Here is a 22,175-nt window from a genome sequence, read left to right as displayed (position 1 = left end):
TTTTATCTTGTGACCGTGTTTGTTCCCTTGTTTCCTGCATTACGCGTGCTTCCGTTGGTCTGCTGGGTAAGCATGTAAATAAACAAAGAATTGAATAACAATTAGAATCATCGTCATCTTTATAACTGAACGTAGTGGTTGAATGTGTAGAACACCTACTTCATACTCGAAAGATGCCGGTTTCAGTCTCAGCAGCAACATCGAATATTCTGACTGAGATTCTTTGTTGTTTTCCTGAAACTTTTCTCTCCTCTGTAAGATTACCAGCTAACTTGCTTACCTCTGTGTTCGTCCATCTGAGCCTCAGTTATCTGATTGTAGTACCCTGTTAATTTCTTTATTGCTAGTGGGGTGGGACTAAGTCCCTTGTACTGCGGTAACGTCTGGTCTATTGTACCAGCCCCAGATGATAGGTGAGGGTGATTGTAGAGCAATTGATGGAATGAAGATTGACAGGGGAAACCGAAGTACTCGGAGAAAACCTGCCCCAGCGCCACTTTGTCCACCACAAATCCCACTTGACCAGACCCGGGATCGAACCCGGCCCGCCGCGATGGGAAGCCAGCGACTAACCGCTTGAGCTATGGCGCGCCCCTACCCTGTTAATAATTAGTAAAGATAAAATTACGAAGTCATACGTCACGAGTTTTCCTATATCGTCATGTTACTTCCTGTTTTTGAGGCCCAGATATACTCAAAACCTTCGAACATTCTCATTCTGTGATTTTCTTTTAAGATTAAATACCAGATATCATGCCAATATAAATGCATAACAAAATATAATTTTAAATTTATTAACGTTAAATGTTCGGTATAGGAGAGGGTGAGACTACAGATCCTGAACTGAGCAGAACATTTGTCTCTTACATGATACAATGGTTTGTGATCCTAAATTCACCCCGTTACAGAATAACGTTTCAGAGATGCCTTTCAATACACGTTAAACATGTTCAGGGTTTCATTTACTATAGGAGTTTAATTTTGTAATAGTTGTCAGTTTTCTAAAATTTTGAAGGCGTGATGATAAGTAGAGTGAAAAGAAGCATTGATGCTTAACATTTTAAGCTCGTCAGTGAGTACAGCTTCTTTACGAGCTGCAACTGGAATGTAGCTAATTGCTTCTGTCGTGCTCTTATAGCCATTAATCATGCTTGGGTAAAGTGACAGTGGCACATGGAATGCTTTTTTTCACTTTTGGTTAGAGAGTGTCAGAATGGATGTGCAGACAATGGTGGACACGCACCACAAGGATAAGATACGTTATAGTGTGTAGGAAATGAAGCGAGTAATATGAACGACGCTCTGTGTTTGTCTTCTTCCTATTCCTGCTTGAGTTTCTTTTTTGTCTACAACGTGAATTATTCTGCAGCTGAGATACGAGTTAGGTGGCTGTTATTGCTTTCTTTATCTGATTTCTGTTCATGAATTGTATGACGGCTGCTTCCGGTTGCACAAGGCTAAAGAAATGTAAATGGGAGAATACTTTCTTGTTCTTGAATGAAGCTGAATTGAATGTAGCAAGAGTAAGATATGGCATACACATTTTAGAATCGGGTGCTTTGATGGTTTAAAATATTATAAAACAGTTAATATTTCTTTATCTCTTATAATACAGATTAATTAAAACGATATTTTCTCGTCTCTGGTCTGTGTGTGTGTGCGTGCATGTGCATGTAGCTGCTTTATCATTAAACTGAAGAAGCATGTTATGTAAGACCCTTTCTGGTGTCCCAAAGTTCTGAAACTGATTTTACCATGCATGTAATTCATATATATATATCCGTACTCATGTCGGCTTTTATGTGTATGAGCGAGTATGTATGTATAGACCGCCTCTGTGGTCTAGTGGTCAGAGTTCCTGGCTACAGATCCAGATGTCCCGGGTTCGATTCCCGGCGCTACCAGATTTTCTGAGAAATAGTGGGTTTGAAACGGGGCCCAGTCAACCTCGTGAGGATAATTGAGGAGCTATTTCAAGGAAACAGCGGCTCCGGTCTAGAAACCCGAGATTAATGGCCGTGGGAATCTGTTGCTCTGACCACTCGACATCCTCTATCCGCAAGAGTTGGCACTAACTTCGCCGACAAGCGGCGGTCGCTCGGTCAGTATTGTTCGCTTGCGGACTACAGACCACGGAGTTTGTTTTTGTATTTGTGTATACATGTACGTCTCTATGCATATTTATGTTTGGAGTAGCCATTCTTACTTCCTGGATGGAAGGTAAAACGGTCTGGAAGCATTGTGGTGCTAATTATATCCAGTACGGATAATCAGTAAGATGAACCTCGCTAGATCCAAAGTTTCCAGACAGACGGCTTTAGAGGAATCATCATATGCTTCAGCTACACGAAATCATCAGTTAATCAGTTATTTCTACACGTATTAAACGCAGACAGTTTCAAATAATTTTAAATTCCAATATATTAACCTGATTTTATTTTATTTCTTTTTTTCGCTCGTAGGGCATTTAAAAGTGAGGTGCATTCTTTCAGCTGACACAGTCACGTAAACTCACCTTATTCAAATGATCATTTAGTGATTATATGTAAGTTTGTGTGTTGTTGTTTTGAGACAATGATGTAAAACTCACAAAACATACGAGTTGAGGGGATGCTGTGATAATTTCGATACTATAAAAGACATGGCTGCTATTAAAGTATTGAACTCAAGCAGGTTACCATGGACTTGGAATATGTTTCAAGTAGGCAAACAAGGAGCATGTAGAGAGCATTGTATTCTGGAAATATCACGTATTTCGGTCACTTAAAATAACATTAGGCATGTACTGTCTTCGCTCGCTTGGAAACCTGGATCTTGGGTTCGAATCCCACTCAGGGCATGGATGTTTAGTTTGTGTGTTTGCGTTTTTCTGTGTTTGTGTACAGGTAGAGGCCTTGCAACGAGCTGATCACCCGCCCAAGGAGTCCTACCGAATGTGTAAGATCTAGAAAAACCGAAGTGAACGGAGAAGTTCATGGAGGTAGGCCTAGGCCCAGTGGGGCTGTAGTGCCAAGGGGAAAAAATAAAATTAAGGAGATTAATAATGGATCTTCCATGGAATGGGAAGCTTTGAATTACTCAGATCAGGAGATCTATCTTCTGCGATATAAAGCTCTGTAGTAAGCGGCCTCCGTAGTCTAAAGGTAACGTTTCCACCTCATGACTCGTGGTACGCGGGTTCAAATACCCGGCGGAGGTTGTCGAATTTTTAAGGGCGGAAAAATTCAGGGAATAAGTCCTCCGGGAGGGACTTTAAGCCGTGGGTCCCGTGTCGTAGCTTTACGGCACGTAAAAGAACCTCATATCTCCAAAGGACGTCACTGAGACAAATCAACGGACGTTTCCCGCCCAACAGCAGTCTCTAATACCTCTGGTAGATGGGGGAAGCATTATAGATACCTCTCAGCTAGTAGAGCTGGTCTCGCTGGCTGGGCGGGACTGATGGTAAGCACCAGTACCGGTAGGATATAGAGACTGGTAGAAATCATAGAGGGAAGCACAATGGACCAATACAGGTCTCAGTGCATGGGGAAACCCACCCTCTCCAATAACTAACTAACTAACTAAGCTGTGTTGTACGTTGAAAGCCCACCGAAGTTTCGGAGGAATATGACCCCTCTATCTTCAGGGTCGAAGAATAAGCCAAGCAAGAAAACAGCATGAAACAGCAAGCAGAGCTCCGAAACTTTGACTTTCGTATTACAGAAGACAAAAATTTCGCAACCACTTTTGTGAGAACGAAATTCGGATTTTGTTCCGTTTCTCATTTAGAGAAATCCGAGAGATATATTTAAAAATACAGCACCAAACAGAATAATTGCACGCTGAATAAAAATCCATAGCTTGAGACATTTGCTATTATAATATAAATTGCAGCATCCTTTTCCATTGCGTAGATCTGACTTTGCGTTTTTTTCTTTTGCCGTCTCTGGCAACTTCCGTTAATATTCTGTCTTCGTCGTTTTCTCTATTTTCATTACGTGTTTCGGCCTAACCGGCCATCATCGGATGTACAGGTTGTTGTGATGAAGGAAGCTGCTGCTTGTTGTAAAGCTGTTCTGATTTTCTTATGTAGAGGCCTCGGATTCTAGATTATGTGGGTTAAACAACTGCTTTGTTTAGGTACCCTGAACCTCTACACTCCGGTCTAGAAAACCGAGATTAACGGCCCTATGGATTCGTTGCCCTGACCACGCAACACCCTCTATCCGCTAATGTTGGCACTAACTTCGCCGACAAGCGGCAGTCGCTCAATCGGTCGGTTTAGTTCGCTTGTGGACTATAGGCCACGGAGTTTTTTTTTTTTTTGAACTTGCACACCTGATGATGGCCAGTTAGGCCGAAACATGTAGTTGTGTCAATAAAGTGAAAAAGATGAGAGAATATTTACCGACTTTGCACATACACGACAAATGAGAGGAAGGCAAAATCATACTTATTATTACATTATTACATTAATAATAATTTCAGATTTAGGGTTTCTTTGAGGACTGATTCCTATTTTTACAAAAGTTACATTTACAAGATTTATTCAGACCATAGGTCTTTGTATTTTAAAAGATACCAACGTGTAGGCCTCTGTTGCTTTAGTGTCTGATGGAAATAGGATTCTGTGATGAGCAACGGAATAATTGCTAAATATAATTTCAACCTAAACGGAACTTAATTTTGTAGTAACTACTTAGATATTCCATCGTTCGTTTATATAAAGCATTTTCATCTGACACTCCTTAAATTCAAGTACAGAATGTATAGAACAATCCTTTCTTAATTACATGTTATCTCGCTGTTCTCTTGTTTCGGAGGCCTTTCCCATTCTTATACTCTCTCTCTTTCTCCATTGTAACTTTAAGTAGATTCCACATCAATCAAAGTACAGTGGACATGCCCTTGCCTCGCGTTCCACCTCTTTCCTTCTCTTTGTTTTTCTTCTCTGAACGATTGTCCCATCAAGATGACGAAATTCTGTCACAGGCTAAGAGCCGAAGTGAAACGAAAGTCATTTTTCAAAGGATATAATTTTGGAATACGAGATCTGTACTCTAATGGATGTGAAGAAAGGATCAGCTTTGTAATTAAATTGAAATACGTGTGGTTGGCAAAGTTTATACTAACACTGAAAAACGTCTCCTCTATAAGAGAGTAAACATTGAAGCATAATGTTGTTTACTCGATTAACACTCGGCCTTGAAGATGGAGGCAGTACGTATCTTCGAAATGTCGATAAACTTCTACCACACTACACGGCATCACATTCCAGACAATAATACTCTTAATAATCACAGCTGGGAGAACGTAAATTCTCACCTGGTTTATTATTTTGACATATAGACCCATTGCTAGGCAACGGCTCGATAAACACCTTCCAGTGGAGACCGTTTCTGGGTGAATAACCCGTTGCTGGGTAAAACCTACAAAAATACGCGACAACATTAGACGTCTATTGCTAGTCGGTGGACGTGTTTTCTATGGAGGCCACCCCGAGGCTATATAACAGTGAGTGACTCTGGCTCTAGGAGTTCATTAGTAGCGAGCTCAGCAGAGAGTCGCCGTCCAGTCAGAATTGAGTAAGTCCTAAGAAGTCATGGAAGAAGCGTTCGGCTGAAGTTTTATTATGAGTTATTGTGATTACGAATGATTGTATAAGGAGTGATCATTAAATTTAATTATCAATCCAAACCCCATCTTATAAGTCACCCATAGGTGGCACTATTATTTGCAGTAAACTTGTTGCAATTGTAAAACGTTATTTTAAATTTTAGTTCTAGGCCTAATTTGAAACGTAATTTTTGTTGGCAAGATGAAATTTAGTATTTAACTAATCACAGCACAAGAAAATTGAGGTAAAAATAGTGCTTCTCGAAGTTTTTGAGCTTTGACCACAGCCGTGAAGACTGCGGAATACAGACGACTGGTAAGCAAGGTATGAGTGGATAGGCGAAGTGAAAATGTTCGTCTCGCTTTGTCTCTATGTGATTACATATGTAGCAATAAATAAAATTAATGAAATATGTCAATGACAGAAGTTCTGTAAACTTCAGTAGTAAATCATTTCCTTCAAAAGCATCAGTAGTTTATATGATTTTGTTTGTAAAATTCATGAAGTTCCAAGACATTGTCTCTTATATTAAGATCTAGTGAAGATATCCCTACTGAAATTTCTGCTTCGTTGTTAGGAATTAATACTTGACTTTTATGACTGCCAGACATTATAACCTCAAATATGCTAATTGGCTAATTGGATCCTTGTTGAAACAATCATAAACCCTACATTTTCATGCGGAGTCGTAACTGCGCTTTACCCTTTACGTAACTCAAATTTAATGGCAAATCAATGTTTCAAGTCTTAACGAATCGTAAACTGATAACATTCTTAGCTCAGCCCCCTGTGTTACTCCAGATTATGGCTCACAAAATAGAACTTCCTAATGGATCCATCTTCTAGCTAATGTTTACGATTACTGCGCAGTTTTTAGGTCACTACTGTATACATAAACTACCCTCCAAGGCAGAGTCCATTTCTTATATCCCTCCGCCTTCCCTGCTTATGCTCCCTATAGACTTTACGTTCTATTGCAGTTAATTAAGTAGTTACGTTTCTTTCTGTAATAAAAATAGGCTTTTTTTTGAGCTAGGACCTTCCGTAACTATACCATGCCTTACGACGTTTCATCTGCTTTAAGGTCAGGTCATTATGGAACATAAACCGCTGCCCAATGTCTCTCACCTTTTGAGGAAGGAGATGTTTACGTGGGGAGGAAATTTCCAGCCACATTTGAAGCGAAAATTCAGCATCATCTCTATCAAAGCAGATGGAAGGTTGTATGACCTGAACGTAGAGTAAAAGTGGACAGTTTTCCTGTTTTTCCTTCTCCGAGGATCTCTAAGTTACCTTTTGTATGAAAATGTGTAAAAATGTTGCAACGTTGATTCATGTGGATGGATGGATGGAGAAGGCAATGTAGGATTATTACCGTCTTCTCATTTCCCTTTCTTTGAAGTGCTGTAAACCTCTCGACTCTTCGGTAGTGAATTATGATCATTTTAAATTACAAAAATAAAGGTCAGTAAATTTATTGCCCGCCTTTAGAGAAACCAACAATTTCAGCCTCTACTTTATCTCAACTACTTTAGAAGGTGATTCCTTCAAGAAATTTCCATTAGTAAGAATCGGTCAACATCATGATGTGTACCAGAAATTGTACCGTTGTGATTGTAATGTATTGTGTTCAGCTAGGTAAATATGAAATGCTACTTCTACTACATCCTCTACTGTAGTGATAATGGAAACCCCAGACCAGTTTTTCATAATTTATCTGATATTTTCAGTCAATAATGAATTATTATATCGAAAGAGACCACAGTGAAGACCAAGGCGTAGGTGAGTGGACAATATTAAAATGGATTGGATTGATCTGGCTCAGGATAGGGACCAATGGAGAGCTCTTGTGAACACTGTAATGAATATTCGGGTTCCATAAAATATTGGGAACTTCTTGAATAGCTGCAGAATTGGCGGCTCCTCCAGAAGGGCTCAGCTCCATGAGTAAGAAAATAATTATATCGAAATGCTACATTCCTGCGAAACACACAAACATTTGTACGTGTTTACTACGCAGGATTCTCTTCACTCAGTGTGAAGACTGAGCAAAGTTCGGGATCCTCACTCCTCTTCGCATTTCGTATTATAAAAGGCATTTATTTAGTTTTTGCTTGTCCTTTACGTAACGTTGCTTCAGGAAACATGTGTTGATACCTAACAGCAGAGCGAGCAGTAGCAAATAGTTCAAGAGGGTATTTTATATTACTCCATGTATCTCGCCATGGGTCAGAAGAAAGTAAGGAAATTCGGGAGACCCCCTTCGCTCGTAAAGGATTAATTCACACTTTCTGTATTGAAGGATACGGCTATATGGTATCTATTGACTAGGCTTTCGTAATCCATTACTTATTTGACAATATTGCTCTAGAGTTTAGAAATATTTTCTAGTCAATCCTGTTTCGTAGCTGAATCAGTGTTTGCACGTATTTACGCCGAGATATCGTTTATGTTCTCTGTCGTGTGCCAAGAAAATTCCCATTTAATGAAACACTTAAACCTCTTTGTTCTGGATAAAGTAATTATTTCCCTGGAATTGACTTCTCCTTTAGATGCTGCAACTCGCGAACAACCCGATGGTCTTTTATTTTCACATGAACCCTCGGTTTGTTCCTACATTGAACTGGAAAAATATAAACTCCACCCTCGTCCTTGAGAGGCATTTTAATATTGTTCTCCCATCTACGACTCTCCGTAACTTTAGTCCGCAAGCGAACTATATCGACCGAGCCACCGCTGCTTTTCGTCGAAGTTTTTGCCAACTTTTGCGGATAGAGGGTGTCGCGTGGTCAGCGCAACAAATCCCCACGGCCGTTGATTTCAGTTTTCTAGACCGGAGCCGCTGTTTCCTTAAAATAGTTCTTCAGTTATCCTCATGAAGCTGAGTTGACCCCGTTCCAGACCCACTACTTCTCAGAAAATCTGGTTGAGCCGGGAATCGAACCCGGAACCTCTGGATCTGTAGCCAGGAACTCTGACCACTAGACCACAGAGGCGGTCCCCATCTACGAGTAGATTTCCCATATAGTCCCTTTCATTCCGGTTTCGGACTCGAATTTTTTATGCATTTCTCATTCTTCACGTATTCTACATACCTTGCCACTCACATTTTCTTTTACTTGGTTACCATTTCAGTGGAGAACTTTTGTTCAAGTCTTAATACTGTGTAAGTGACATAGATCCCAAGAGGAAGAAGAGGATGTTTGGAAATCTGGCGTTAGTTACGAATATAATAATTAATTTGATTAACGGAAGTGAGGGTTATGCTGTGGGTTTGCTAGTAATGCATCGTTCATGTGCGCTTTGTATAGGGGAAGGCGGTGACGTTGTGAGAATCGACGTTCACATATTAATCTATGAAATAGAAAAGATTACTTGTTATTATTCCTTTTTAGTTTAATTTAGCGCCGAACTCTTGTGACGTGTGTCCATTGTTTATAGTGATATATGACAGCACTGCCTTCTCTTGTTTTATTTACTAAACTGAAACGAAAACATTACAATATATAAAGCGAATTTACAAAGCACTACGAAAAACCTTTAGTTTACTGTGGCTGCAATCCATTCGTATTATCACTATTTTATTCATATATATAATTTTTTTCAATTATTTTCAACTCATTGAATAAATATTTCATTTTGGTGGTTCTTTGCAGGAAGTGCTTAAATAAATGAATTATGTGGAGGTCCCATTTTTCTGTCTACAACTCAACAGAATCTGATTAAATTTGGTATAGAGATCCTAGACCTACAAAAATCTGCATTCGGCGAATTCCATTTTTGTCGGTTTGGATTTAACCCCCCCTCCCCCCGCCTGCGGTGCATGTGGGTAGAATCGATTTCCATCAGTTTTGTCCAGAGGAGGTAGGCACATATTGCTAGGCGGTGGGGTCTGCATTATGCGAAACGTAAGTGGCCGAAGAAGCAAGAGTTCTTTTCAAACGGTTTTCGTTGCGGTCGATATATTAACAAAAGATGAAGAAAAATATGCATTAGATCGGCTTCCCTCGTCCATCTGCTTAAGTGGCTGAAGTCCTCTCCCATTCCGACATACACTAGAATTTCCATTTTCAGGGTGAATGTCAGCCCGCTAACCATTGGGCTGGGTCCAGCTTTTGGTAAAGAAAATAAAACAGTGGGTAGTATTCGAGTTTCTCAGAGAAGGTCTGAAGAGTTCTATATTCTACAGGGTGAATCGTATAGAACCGGCCCGATGAATTTGCTAATAATTCCGCAGGTGATGCATATAACCACTCACAATTATGACATAATAATCCGTGGGCCGTGCTGAGTCGAATGGTGTGCGCATGATCCGGCAAGTGGCAGCCCTTATGCTGCAAGGTCAAGGACAATGCCGAAACGTGTTTACAGTGCGCAGGCGACAGTCATGGAGTACACTGTTGAACAGCTAGTGTTCTTATGCCTATTTGAAAACGGCGGACACTTTCAACACCTGCTCTGATCACGGCACACAATCCAAGATAAGATATGTGTAAATTACTTTAATATCTGTATGGTATATTTTATATTACACCTCATTTCGTCGGGCCGGTTCTATATGAATCATCCTGTAGAATACAACGCTGTGTAGCCCGTCGAAAATCCGCTGACTTTTCGGAAGAACATGTCGCCTCGATCTCCAAAGTCGGAGAATAAGAAACCTGCGTGAAGCATATAATAAACAGAGTCTTAGTGTTGGTTTCTTACTTGTCATATTCTTCAAGCCTGAAGATGAAGGTAATATGTTCTTTTGAAACGTCGGTTCACTTTGAAAGGACTACACAGCATTATATCGCAGAAAGTAGAGCTCTTGTTGAAATAAAACAAATTTATAATTCATTTGCCTAATGAAAATTGTATGTACACACGAAATAAGAAATGTAATAGAAATCTGAATTGTAGCAGAGGCAAATAGAAACAAATAGGAAATGAGGCCTATTTATGTTATTCAACTTAAAGATGGAAACTGAGATTTGGCCGAAATATCGTAAGGATTTCAACAGACGGCTTCACTCAAATTCAGAAGTCGATCTTTTACTCTGGACTCCATCCTCGAAAGTGTTCCAACCTAAAGCGGACTTCGCGCGGTTTCTCTGTACTTCGTCAAGTTTGTGATGTCGCACGCCATGGTAATTCGCTGCATGGCGTATGCCATTTCTACCGCAAGGTTCTAACTACAAATTAGTGCCGAAAGATTAAATTTGGTACAAGGCCAACCCGGCTTCTGGATATGAATGTGTAATTCTGCGCTAATATGATTGTTGAATTCTGTCCCACTTGTTGGAAAATGAAATTTTAATCAGATTGTGCCGTGCCCTGCGGCTTTCGTAGATTTTGATTAAATTAAACCTGACGAAGAGTCCGGCACCTTTTCTTGACGGAACTACGTCATCAGATGATAGAAATCCCAGTGCTCAGCTAAATGTCACAATTTTTACGATTACAGCTAGGCGTTCACGCGGAGGAAAATCATGAATCGGTTACGGCCATAATGAGATTGGAAGTAATGGCGATGGAGAAAGTAAATAAAACATAAAATCTGCTCTCTTGAAACTTAAAATAACTGCTTACCAGTTTCATACATAAACGCCTCTAGTATGTCCCAGTACGAATGAGCTTCGAAGCACGTGACACGTCCTCTGCAGTACTGTAGAGATTTGCCTTATAAATAAATTTGTGTCCTCATTGAACAAATGTCTTAGGTATTTTTTTATTGCTAGTGGGGTGGGACTAAGTCCCTTTTACTGCCGTCACTTCTGGCCCATTGTACCAGCCCCAGATGATTGTGGAGCAATCGGTGGAATGAAGATTGGCAGGGGAAACCGAAGTACTCGGAGAAAACCTGCCCCAGCGCCACTTTGTCCACCACAAATCCCACTTGGCCAGACCAGGGATCGAACCCGGGCCGCCGCGGTGGGAAGCCAGCGACTAACCGCTTGAGCTATGGCGCGGCCTTATGTCTTACGTAAATCATTTTAGAAAGCATTTTAACCGTAATAATTCCTACATTTCCTTTCCTCATAGAGATATTGGGTTTTCGGATTTTATCCATCGTCCTGGTTTTAAGATAACTAAGAAAAAACACGACGTTTCGGAATCTGGATTTGTTTCCGTCCTCAGGTGAGGAAAACCACCTATTCTCTTGGGTCCCTTATCACTGGTCCAGTGACTGAGGCTAGCTCTTTCTAAGGGACCCAACAGAATAGGTGTTTTCCCTCACCTGAGGACGGAAACAGATCCAGTTTCCGAAACGTCGCGTTTTTTCTCTTGTTATTTCTATTCTTATTATCCTGCTTTTCATTAGTTCTTTTCTATATCATCTTTTCGTTCATTTTATATTTTCCCACCTCTTTTTCTTCAATCAGTTTATTTGCCTCATATTCATTTGTCACGTTCAATCGTCTTTGTCGATGAGCAGTTCACTTGCCAATTACAGACGGAGCTCTGTGGCGAAATGTAAACGGTAGAAGGAAAAACCACATGAACGTTGGGTAGTTACTTATTACCCTTTCTGTCAATGGCTGCCGAACCAATCAATGACGCATCGCTCGCTATTCTTTCACGCCAGACGTCGATTCGCGTCCATTATGGAGGGAAAATCTATCTCTATAATGCAAAATCGTTTCGAATATATTTCCCTTGTGTGATAACATTCTCCGACCAAAAGAGAAATTGAATGTACGCCCTTCCGGTATTGCTTTTTTCTTCCTTGTATTCATTTAGAATTCCTCTGTTTCTGTTGATGTTCTAGCAGTAATAACATTCTTTGACATTTTACACCTGCTAACACTCAAGGTCATTCGGCAGTTGTATTAAAGCAATTGTTCGGTTATCTCACAAGTATTGTTGTGATTGAGCATTTGGTGTTATTTCTGCTTCTGTTATATATAGTTTGTAATTGTTAACGGGACTGTTCGTTATGATGCTTCGTTAGCTGATGTGGCTGATGGATATATAGACGAAGTTTTGTTCCTGCCATGTTAATGACTGCACACCTCAGTGATCTTGATAAGACGGTGACAACTTTCTTCACATGTAATAAGTTCGTGTTAAATTTGTGGCTACAAGAGGTTTAAAATTATTTAATTGTGATGGAATTTTATTTAATTTTTATAACGTAACACATCATTAATATTTCTAAAATGGGTCTGAAGGGACAAATGAGATGTTTATGAGAGAAGCTTATAATTTTGTTACACATCTAAACACAGAGTAATATTTGAGTTATTAATGCAGCGTTATATTATCAAGTTCACTTACTTGAAATGTGTGGATTTTTGCTTTCTATTACATACTGAATTCGTATCTGTTACGAATTTCGGCTCGATTAGTGTCAGAGATTGTGTACAAAAGCGATCTATGAAAGTATGTATAATTATGTATATCTGTTCTTTGACAATTACTTAATGCAATGTAAAAGTAACAAAAAAAATGAAGCTATCCCTGTAACAGGCCGTGAAGAGCCATAGGGTTGTGAGACGTTGAGCGTTCCACATTATGTAGACAATCGGCTCAAAGATGGCGGTATGGTTTTCAGCCTTACGCGCCGGCCGCGCTTTACTCCCCAGGAAAATTATTTCATTAATTCCTGGTACTCATTTCTGTTAGAGACTTAGTCGATCCCAGGGTCATAGTGGGGACTGGACGGATTAGATCAATTGAAAAGAAATCAAATGACCTCATCGGCACTTGAACCCGCGACTTTCCGGCTCGTAGCATATCGCCTCAACGCTACCGCGTGCCCCCCCTAAATGAAATTGTACTGATATAAATTTTAAGAAGTGTGTTTGCTGTTATTAATCTTTTCTTGTATACTGACATAAAAATATAATATCTGTATCTATGAAACACGAAATTCTAAAATATTATGAGAGTACATTTACAAGTTTATTAAATTTTCGCTCGGTATTATTTATATTTCGGAGAAGTTCATGGAGGTAGGCCTAGGCCCACTGGGGCTGTAGTGCCAAGGAAAAAAAATTATTTATATTTTCTTTTCAGATTAATTTACCGGTAGTGATATTCGACTGTTTTTAGTCCATTACATCTGCAGGGTGCTACATTGTGTTGAGGAGACTATACTCGTAGTTCTTTGTGGACGTGGGCAATATGGACGATATGCTGCTCGTTCTTAAATAATGCCTGCGGCTCTATTAAATGTGAAAGAAGGTTGTATGATCCCAAACATCCGCGTTCATAAAACACTCTTCTTTCAGTTAGTTTCTATTTAAAACTATTTATATTTGTATTTATTTAATTATATTTTCTGTGGAATGAAAACTTATATGACCTCCTCATTTGTTTATAAGATGGCAAATTTGTACCTGTGACTTTATCTCGGGTAGCAGTGTGGAACGGGTTTCTACCTTTACGAATTCCTAGGGTGGAATTATGCTGGAGATCTCTTCCTTCATACTAGGATGAAGTTTTATTTTTCGCTGGGATCCAAGTCAACCGCCCACCTTAAGGATTAATATACTCCACACTTTTATTCATCTGAAGTAGCACGTTTTCGAGTTGTAGTCATCGTCACTAGACGGTGTCCCTCATTGGATCTGCCACCGCAGTAGAGCGTGGATTACGCGTAGCTCTCCAGTACGGTACCGTTCAGCCCGATGAGGTAACTGGGTAACACGATTTGGAAGATTCGAGTGGACACAATAGAATAACACACGATTCGAAAAAAACGAATTCAGTTTTTTATTGCTAAAAAGAGACTTATTCCGCATCAAAAAGTCAGATATTTGAAAATGTTGTAACGGAAAATGTGTTAGATTTCCATGATACAGCGCTCTTGTTTCCTTATTCCCCCCCCCCCTTCAGTCCCCTCTAACAAATTTGGCAGTTGTTTGTGTACATGAATATCCGACCCCAACCATGTCTCGTATTCCACTTAACTACAGGCCCGAATTATCTTCTGCCGAACATTAATATTCTTCCACTGTGAGATGTGGTTTCATAAAGTCTGATAAAAATGTACCGACATTTTGGAGGAATATACTGCTGCCATCTTCAGGGTGCATGGAGGGAGCACGTTTTTCCGGAACTTCGGTAACCATATACTAAACTAAAAAGAGTGTCAAATCCAAAAAGAAATTAATATCCTTTTTCTTATTAGGCATATCGATAGTAAAATACAAATTTCATCCGGCATACTTTTGTATAAGAATGTGGATTCCTACTTTCATTTTACCAAGGTAGGTGGAAGACGCAAGAATCAAAGACTCTACACGAATTAATAACACGATCATAACAAATACATCGAAAACTGAATTGCCGAATCCATAAATGAATATTATTAAACTTGTAGGCGTGTTATATATTCTTCAGAGGACAGATCTCATAGGGACAAAGAGTACAACACATTTAATCAGATTAGAGGAGTTTAGGATGATTATACTCCTTAAAATTTTGAAAAGCGAAAAATTAAATTGTAATGTAATGGCTTTTAATAAACAGAGATTAAATTGTACTGCAACATAAGATTAACTCACTTCAATGCGATAATCTAAAGAATTTTAGACAATGTGCTTAATTTTTGTGTTACTTAAAGAAGTCAGATCATTGTTTTAGAGTTTCGCTGTTAAAATTTGACCGCTATAAGTAGTTGCGGTTCCAAATTGTTCGCAGTAGACAAAATCGAGCAGGGAATTTCGAATTTGAAAGTGAGAGCAAAAGTAGGATTACTACTGTGGGCTTGCCGTGGCCGATGGGAGGAACTGGGGAACATGACTGCTTTTGCATGAAGACATTGCTGCTTTGCCTGTACTACCTATCCTCTAAAGAATTCATTTTCTGTATTATTTATTCTTTTGATTACGACTTTTAAGATTCTACAACACAGCTAAATAAGAAATCGCTGTTTAAGGAGTGGAATATAAAAAGTAATATTTTTAATGCATAGGAACTACGAGAAATATTCAAAATCAAAATAATTTTATTTTTATTTCCTAGGAACTAAAGGTTATGTATTCCTAAGTGTAATATCGGAATTTCAAATTACTTTATGCAAATAATCTAATAATACGATTAGATTGTTTCATTTGACAGAACAGGAGAATCACATAATACGTTCTTCTGCTTAGAGAAACTAGTCTGTAGAACACGTGATCTGGTATACCGAACTGCAGGGAGTGAAAAACAAAGACGATTTAATGAGAAATGTGATGCTACTTACTATGTTATGATTCTCATATTTCACTAGAGTTTAGAAGTACGGAGATACAGCAAAATAATGCCAGAAGAACATTGTGAAAAACAGCGGGAGGACCTGTAATTTTCTCTGTGGATGTTGTGAAACAGACTTCTTGTATTGGGAATGTTTCGACTGGAAATGCGATCCTCGAGCAAGTGGCTGTGACACAGAGCAAAGTTTACTTGCTCGTAGTGAAGGAAATAAATACGAGATAAAATGTTGCTTTCTTACATCCCTGTTAATACTAACATATTCCTCTAGAATTTCGAGGAAGTGATGTTGACTCCGTGATAACGTTTGTGGAAGCTGAGTTGACTGATTTACAAGTTTTACCGCCAGGGAAACGAGCATCGTTAGAGTTACCGACCATTGTAGACCGTTAGAACATCATAACATTATCGTAACACACGACAAAAAACACAACACAAATATGGATCCATGTAGAAAGCACAATTCAGTAATGTAAGACTTGTTTATGTATCCAACCTCTTTATTAAAACCGTCACAACACAAAAATATTAAGGTCAGTGCCTAGTTTGGATCGGCTACAGGTTTCGGCTATCAAATGCCATCATCAGACAAATGCATGGCTAACATATATACACCACTGAACTGCAGTACTAATAAAATTGGTTACAATAATATTACTTATATTAAAATACTTGGCGTAAAATACAGTAAATTAGATTATATAGAACAAAAGTTATAAAACAAGAATAAAATTCTTCGAGTGATGCTTTATATCATCAAGTCAGTCGTTGGTTTTTGTGATTTTATTGTGTTCCCACGGACAAATTGGAGTATTCTATATTTTGTATATATATATATATATAATAAATTGTTTTGGAGGCTTGTGATGTAGATATAGTAATATTAATTATTTAGTCGGTGCCTCATCTTACAAAGTATTGTCCGTTCTGTAGGGAATGTTTACATGACGATGGCTCCATGAGCCGAAACATGTAGCGACGCCGTACAACCAGATAAACTCAGATATGGACAGTGGAATGCGTGTTATTCGGTGTTTGCTTTTGTTGTGTTTGATAGGTGAAACGAAAACTCACATATAAGTAGTGCCAACAGGCAATAAGATGATAGCAGTTTCTGGTTTTCCAGATAACAGCCGTGTATTTAAGCTCCTACACTATTCCAGTGATTACAGTTAATAGGCAAAATTAAAATCTTGACTATTCCAATACTTAACCTTTCAGCGAAGCTATACTGAAAATGCAAATAAAATTATTGATTTGTCTCCTTTTTGTAATATGTGTATGTATGTACATTTTAACCCTGAATATATATTGACTTTAGAGTGTTTGTCCATTACAGGCTCCATACTGTTGCCAAGACTGTAATAAATTAAGTGAATTATTATTATTATTATTTGTTAGTACGCATATAAATAAGAATTGAATCATTACACCCTATATTGCTTGGCGTGATTGCACTAATTGAATTACTGTAGTCTAAATTACACAAGTTGCCTTGTTTTTCTATGTTTCTGTTTGTTTGTTTTCATTGTCTCTTTGATCGTGCTTGCTTTATAATTCGGCTTTGGTCTGTTGAGTAAATACGTAAACAAATAATCGCCGTGAGAACCTCAAAACTTACAAATAATGAATTGATTTTAATTATATTGCATTCATTTTTGTAAATTAATTAACATCAAAATCACTTAAGCGTGTGAAACTGAAGAGAACGCATTTATAAAAGGAATTGCTATGTTATGGGAATTAAGATTATGCAGTTGTTCTTTCCATACTGGTTTCTTCCCTTTTTCTGTAGTTATATCCTGTAACTAGTTTCTTGCTTTAGTCAGGCACTTCTTAAAATCATTAAACAACTGTTACATTTATAATTTAATTTCAATTAACATCATTCATACAGTTATAGAGTTAAGCAGTTTATGCAGCGGTTTAAGCCTGCTTTGATATAAATGTCCGCCTTTGGTGAGAGAGATCAGTTTCATGGAAAGATGCAGTACAACGAAAGAAATATCATCTTATAGAACACAGAATGTCTTGATCTTATAACGAGTAGGACTCAAGTCACTGATATCTCCACCAACACAACAATAACACACACAGTAGCAGGGGATATCACTAACAGAGTAACTCAAGACTTCATATGAAGCACACATAAAACAATTTAACAACATATCCCTGAAGACATAGGGCAGCTAGGACAAATAACACAGTTTCTTCTTGCCATAAGAAGAAGGTTATGTAGTACAATACTTAAGATTTTAGATACAATTTTAAAGTGAAACGTAAGTAACCGCTTTTTTTTTTGTTACACGAGCATCTGAATATGCTCCAAACCTGAAAAATGAAAGGCGATTTTATTGACTCGACATGTATGTAGAAATTTGTCACATTTGATGGTTGTTTTGTTCATTAACATAGTAGTTTCCATATGTACTGATAATGTCCATCTGAATATTGTTGCTCCTTCCGAAACATATAAACGATGAAATACTACAAAATCACAACTTTCACATCGCGCTGGACGGCTTTAGTAATCTTTTACGATAAAATTTATTCATTACGTGACAACTCTACTGCAGGTTATATTTACTTAAAAACTTCCTACAAAAAAAAGGGTCTTTTACTTTTGACTTATCTGTAAATGCTGGATAAGTAAAATTCTGTGTCAAACATATATATACGGAAAGTTCTCAGAACGAAGAACACATAAGAGAGACCAAAATGCGTTCGTTCTCCCGATGTTCATTTATTATGCAGTACTTCGATTTCATGTTTAATCCGATAGCTACGTCTTTGTTGAATGAAACTACATTTTCTGCCGGATATTACAAGTCTCATTTCCCATCGTCTCGAAGTTACTGTAGTTGATATCACTTCTGAGCTGGTTTCAAGAAAGAGAAACGATATTTCAGCCGATAGTTAACTCTATTTAAACCTGAAAGTGTTAGAATTTGAGACGCAGCATCGTTATGATAAGATTGTGGAGGACCGATTAAGTGGTGAGCTCGGTTACGTTTACTGTTCTTCACATGAATGATTTGTTTTAGAAGCTGTGTTCTGCGAAGAGAATTTGGAACAAATTACTTGTCCTCTTGCCTCAATTTTGGTCTCCTAATATGTTCACAAAGTTGTCACTCACAGTGGTACTTTTCGTATTTGCTGGATATCATTAATAACTGAGATCACCTGACAAATATTAAATTCTATAGATCCTGTGGTACCGAAAATCGTGGTATAATCGTCGACATTTCTGTGTCATGTGCGAGAGAGTACAGCTTCAGTGACGTCTTGCGCTGAAATATTCGTGGTTTTCGTCAGTTCTTCCAGGAAATGTTGGGATAGTACCTCATTAAAATCACGAATGCTTTTATTTTCTTTCTCCTTCGAAATCGTAAGCAAAGCTTGAATTTATGCTAAGTTCTTTACCCCAAAAAGAATATTTGTTAGCTACCCAAAACTCTAAGCAGCCTCCGTAGTCTAGAGGTAACGTTCCCACCTCATGACTCGTGGTACGCGGGTTCAAAAACACGGCGGAGGTCGTCGAATTTTTAAAGCCGAAAAATTCAGGGAACAAGTCCTCCGGGAGGGACTTTAAGCCGTGGGTCCCGTGTCGTAGCTTTACGGCACGTAAAAGAACCTCATATCTCCAAAGGAGGTCACTGAGCCAAATTCAGGACATTTCCCGCCCAACAGTAGTCTCTAACGCCTCCGATAGATGGGAGAAGCATTATAGATACCGCCAAGCTAGTAGAGGCGAACTTGCTGGCTCGGTCGGACTGATGGAAGGCACCAATATCGGTAGGGTATAGAGACAGGTAGAATATCACAGAGGGAAGCACAATGGACCAATACAGGTCTCAGTGCATGGGGCAACCCACCCTCTCCAATAACTAACTAACTAACTAACTACCCAAAACTCTACTCTTATAAATATTACTGATAATCTTACTGTCATTATAATAATCATAGTTATTAACTTCGAATTTCTTAATTAAGAGGAAATAAGTCGCGGTGTGGGGGCCGCTTTAGGCCTACCCCTTATGCATTTTTCATTCACTCACGTTGGAACGACTGTGTAATATAACCTATTCCTTATCCCTATATACTCGGACCAATTTACATCTGTTTCGCTGGCTACCATCCTCTTAACACAAAGTTAACTAACCGGAAGGTCAGTGGCATCACAAAATGCAACATTTTGCAAATGAATGCGTTTCAAAACGTTACGTAAATTGAAATCAGAATCTAAAGATACATTTCACGCAAAACTTGTTTCGAGAATCAGATTAAGGCGGGTATCAGTTTTCCGCTACGTCTGGCATTAACCCGAGTGTAAAAATTTTTTTAGATATAACTACGTTTTAATATAAAGTTTCAATTAAGAACAATTAATGAGTCTTAGAAATTTTCTCATGTAAATCCATTTAAATATTTTCTGAATTGTCTATTTCTTAATGCAGTTATACGTATATTTATAATTATCATATATTGTTGCTAATATTTCTTACTTATTTAACAACTGTGCCTCAGCTGCACACACTGTCTGTGGGAGAAGCTACTTCTATTCAGGTATACATATGTTTAAACACAAAATACTCAGGATCTGAGAAGACTGAAATGGGTAGTTTAGGAGTATTAGATTATGGTGAAATTTAGGTTAATACTATGAGGCTAAATGTGAACCATGATAGCGCAGTCGGTTGGGCGACTGGACGACCGAGGGTTCTGAGTTCCGGTAAAGAATTTTCTCTTCTCCACGTCGTCTAGATCTGCTCTGGGGCCCAACCAGCCTCCTATCATATATATATCGGGGGCTCTTTCCCCAGAGGTAAAGCGGCCGGGGCGTGAAGTTGACCACACCTTCAACTGTTGCCGATGTCAAGAAAATGTGGATCCATACATTCACTCTCCCATAAGCCTTCATGGCTTAGTGCTTAAGCAAAGGGACGACTATACCTTGCTTTGGGGTTAATATGGCCTAGTCGTCGAGCTGGGATTAGCGAGATAAGAATACATACAGAATTTTGGTAGGGTGAGATCTAGAAGAAGAAGGAACAGTTACATTAAGACGGTTGCTAGAGAAATAAGTTCTGAAGCCTGAAGGGGGACAGAAGTAGCTCAGGACCGTGTCAAGAGGGGACGCTGAGCCTCTGTAATTGCAGTGCTGGTAATGACGTACTGTTTCTTGTTGCAGTTCCGATTGTGGACGTGCAGGGCGTTCTTGGAAAGAAGACAATGATGCCGTGTGACATCACACCACGTGACCGTGACGATGCTGTCTACATGGTGCTCTGGTTCAAAGAAGCTGATGGAGAGCCCCTGTACAGGTGAGTAGCGTGTAGCTATACGGAGCCGGAAGTGACGTCAGTTGTAAACTTCAGGACTTCGGAAGAACTCTCCTCTTGTTTCCTACTCCATGTGTCTAGAGCAGGAGTGTTCTAAGGACAGTATCATAAGCGTAAATAGGCTTTACGTACCACGTAATATTAGTGAGGGTAAAATTGTAGTAGTGGTGGTGGTGGTGGTGGTGGTGGTGGCGGCGGCGGCGGCGGCGGCGGTGGTGGCGGCAGCAGTAGCAGTAGCAGTAGCAGTAGCAGTATCGTTTCTGTTGCCAGGGTACCTTCTTCATACGTATAATTAGAATGATCAAGAAGAGGATGAGATGAGCAGGGCATGTGGCACGAATGGGGTTGAGAAGAAATACATATAGGATTTTAGTGGAAGAGCCAAAAGGAAAGAGACCACTTGGAAGGCCTCGACGTAGGTTGGATTTTAAGATGGATCTTATATGGGATGAAGTGGTATACATTGGATTGATCTGGTTCAGAGCAGGACCAAGTGGGAGGCCCATGTGAACACTATAATGAACCTTCGGATTCCATAGAATGCTGGGTAGTCCTTGAGTGGCTGTGGGGCTAGCGGCTTCTCAAGAAGGGCTCAGCTCCGTGAGTTAGTTACTTCTTACGCGTTAAATCATTTAAAATCGCAAAAACGGATTAGAGTCCATAGATGTTTTCTCTTAATATTATTTAACTATATGACAAATTGCCAGTCACGGTAGCCGAGCGGTCTAAGGCACGTACTGTCTTCGCTCTCTGGGAAGCCGTGTTCGTGGGTTCGAATCCTACACAAGTCATGGATGTTTGGTGTGTGTGTGCGTTTTTTCTGTGTTTGTATTGTCCTGTGTTTAGGTAGCGGCCTTGCGACGGGCTTATCACCCGTCCAAGGAGTCCTACCCTCTATAAAATTATCATGAAACTGAGAAATTCGCCCTATGCTCCGAAATGGGAGCAAAAGGAGAGAAAAATAAATACTATGACAAATTAAATGTATATAAAACACTCAGAATATATAAAAAAGTATCTCCTAGAATGTGAAGTTGAGTAACTTGGTA

General features: G+C 39.1%; 1 protein-coding gene across 2 annotated transcripts in view; it reads left to right on the top strand.

Annotated features, from left to right (window-relative positions):
- The window catches only part of LOC111870996 (hemicentin-2), a 536,304-nt gene that overhangs the window by 324,070 nt on the left and 190,059 nt on the right, over window positions 1-22,175 (top strand). For both annotated transcript variants that reach the window (XM_023863701.2, XM_023863702.2), the window contains exon 2: window positions 20,976-21,108. In XM_023863701.2, the coding sequence (XP_023719469.1) occupies window positions 20,976-21,108 (133 nt within the window). The remainder of the gene's footprint in view (window positions 1-20,975; window positions 21,109-22,175) is intronic.

This window comes from Cryptotermes secundus, unplaced genomic scaffold (genome assembly GCF_002891405.2).
Source record: "Cryptotermes secundus unplaced genomic scaffold, Csec_1.0 scaffold1170, whole genome shotgun sequence".
Classification (NCBI taxonomy): domain Eukaryota; kingdom Metazoa; phylum Arthropoda; class Insecta; order Blattodea; family Kalotermitidae; genus Cryptotermes; species Cryptotermes secundus.
This window is presented reverse-complemented; position numbering and strand designations above follow the sequence as displayed.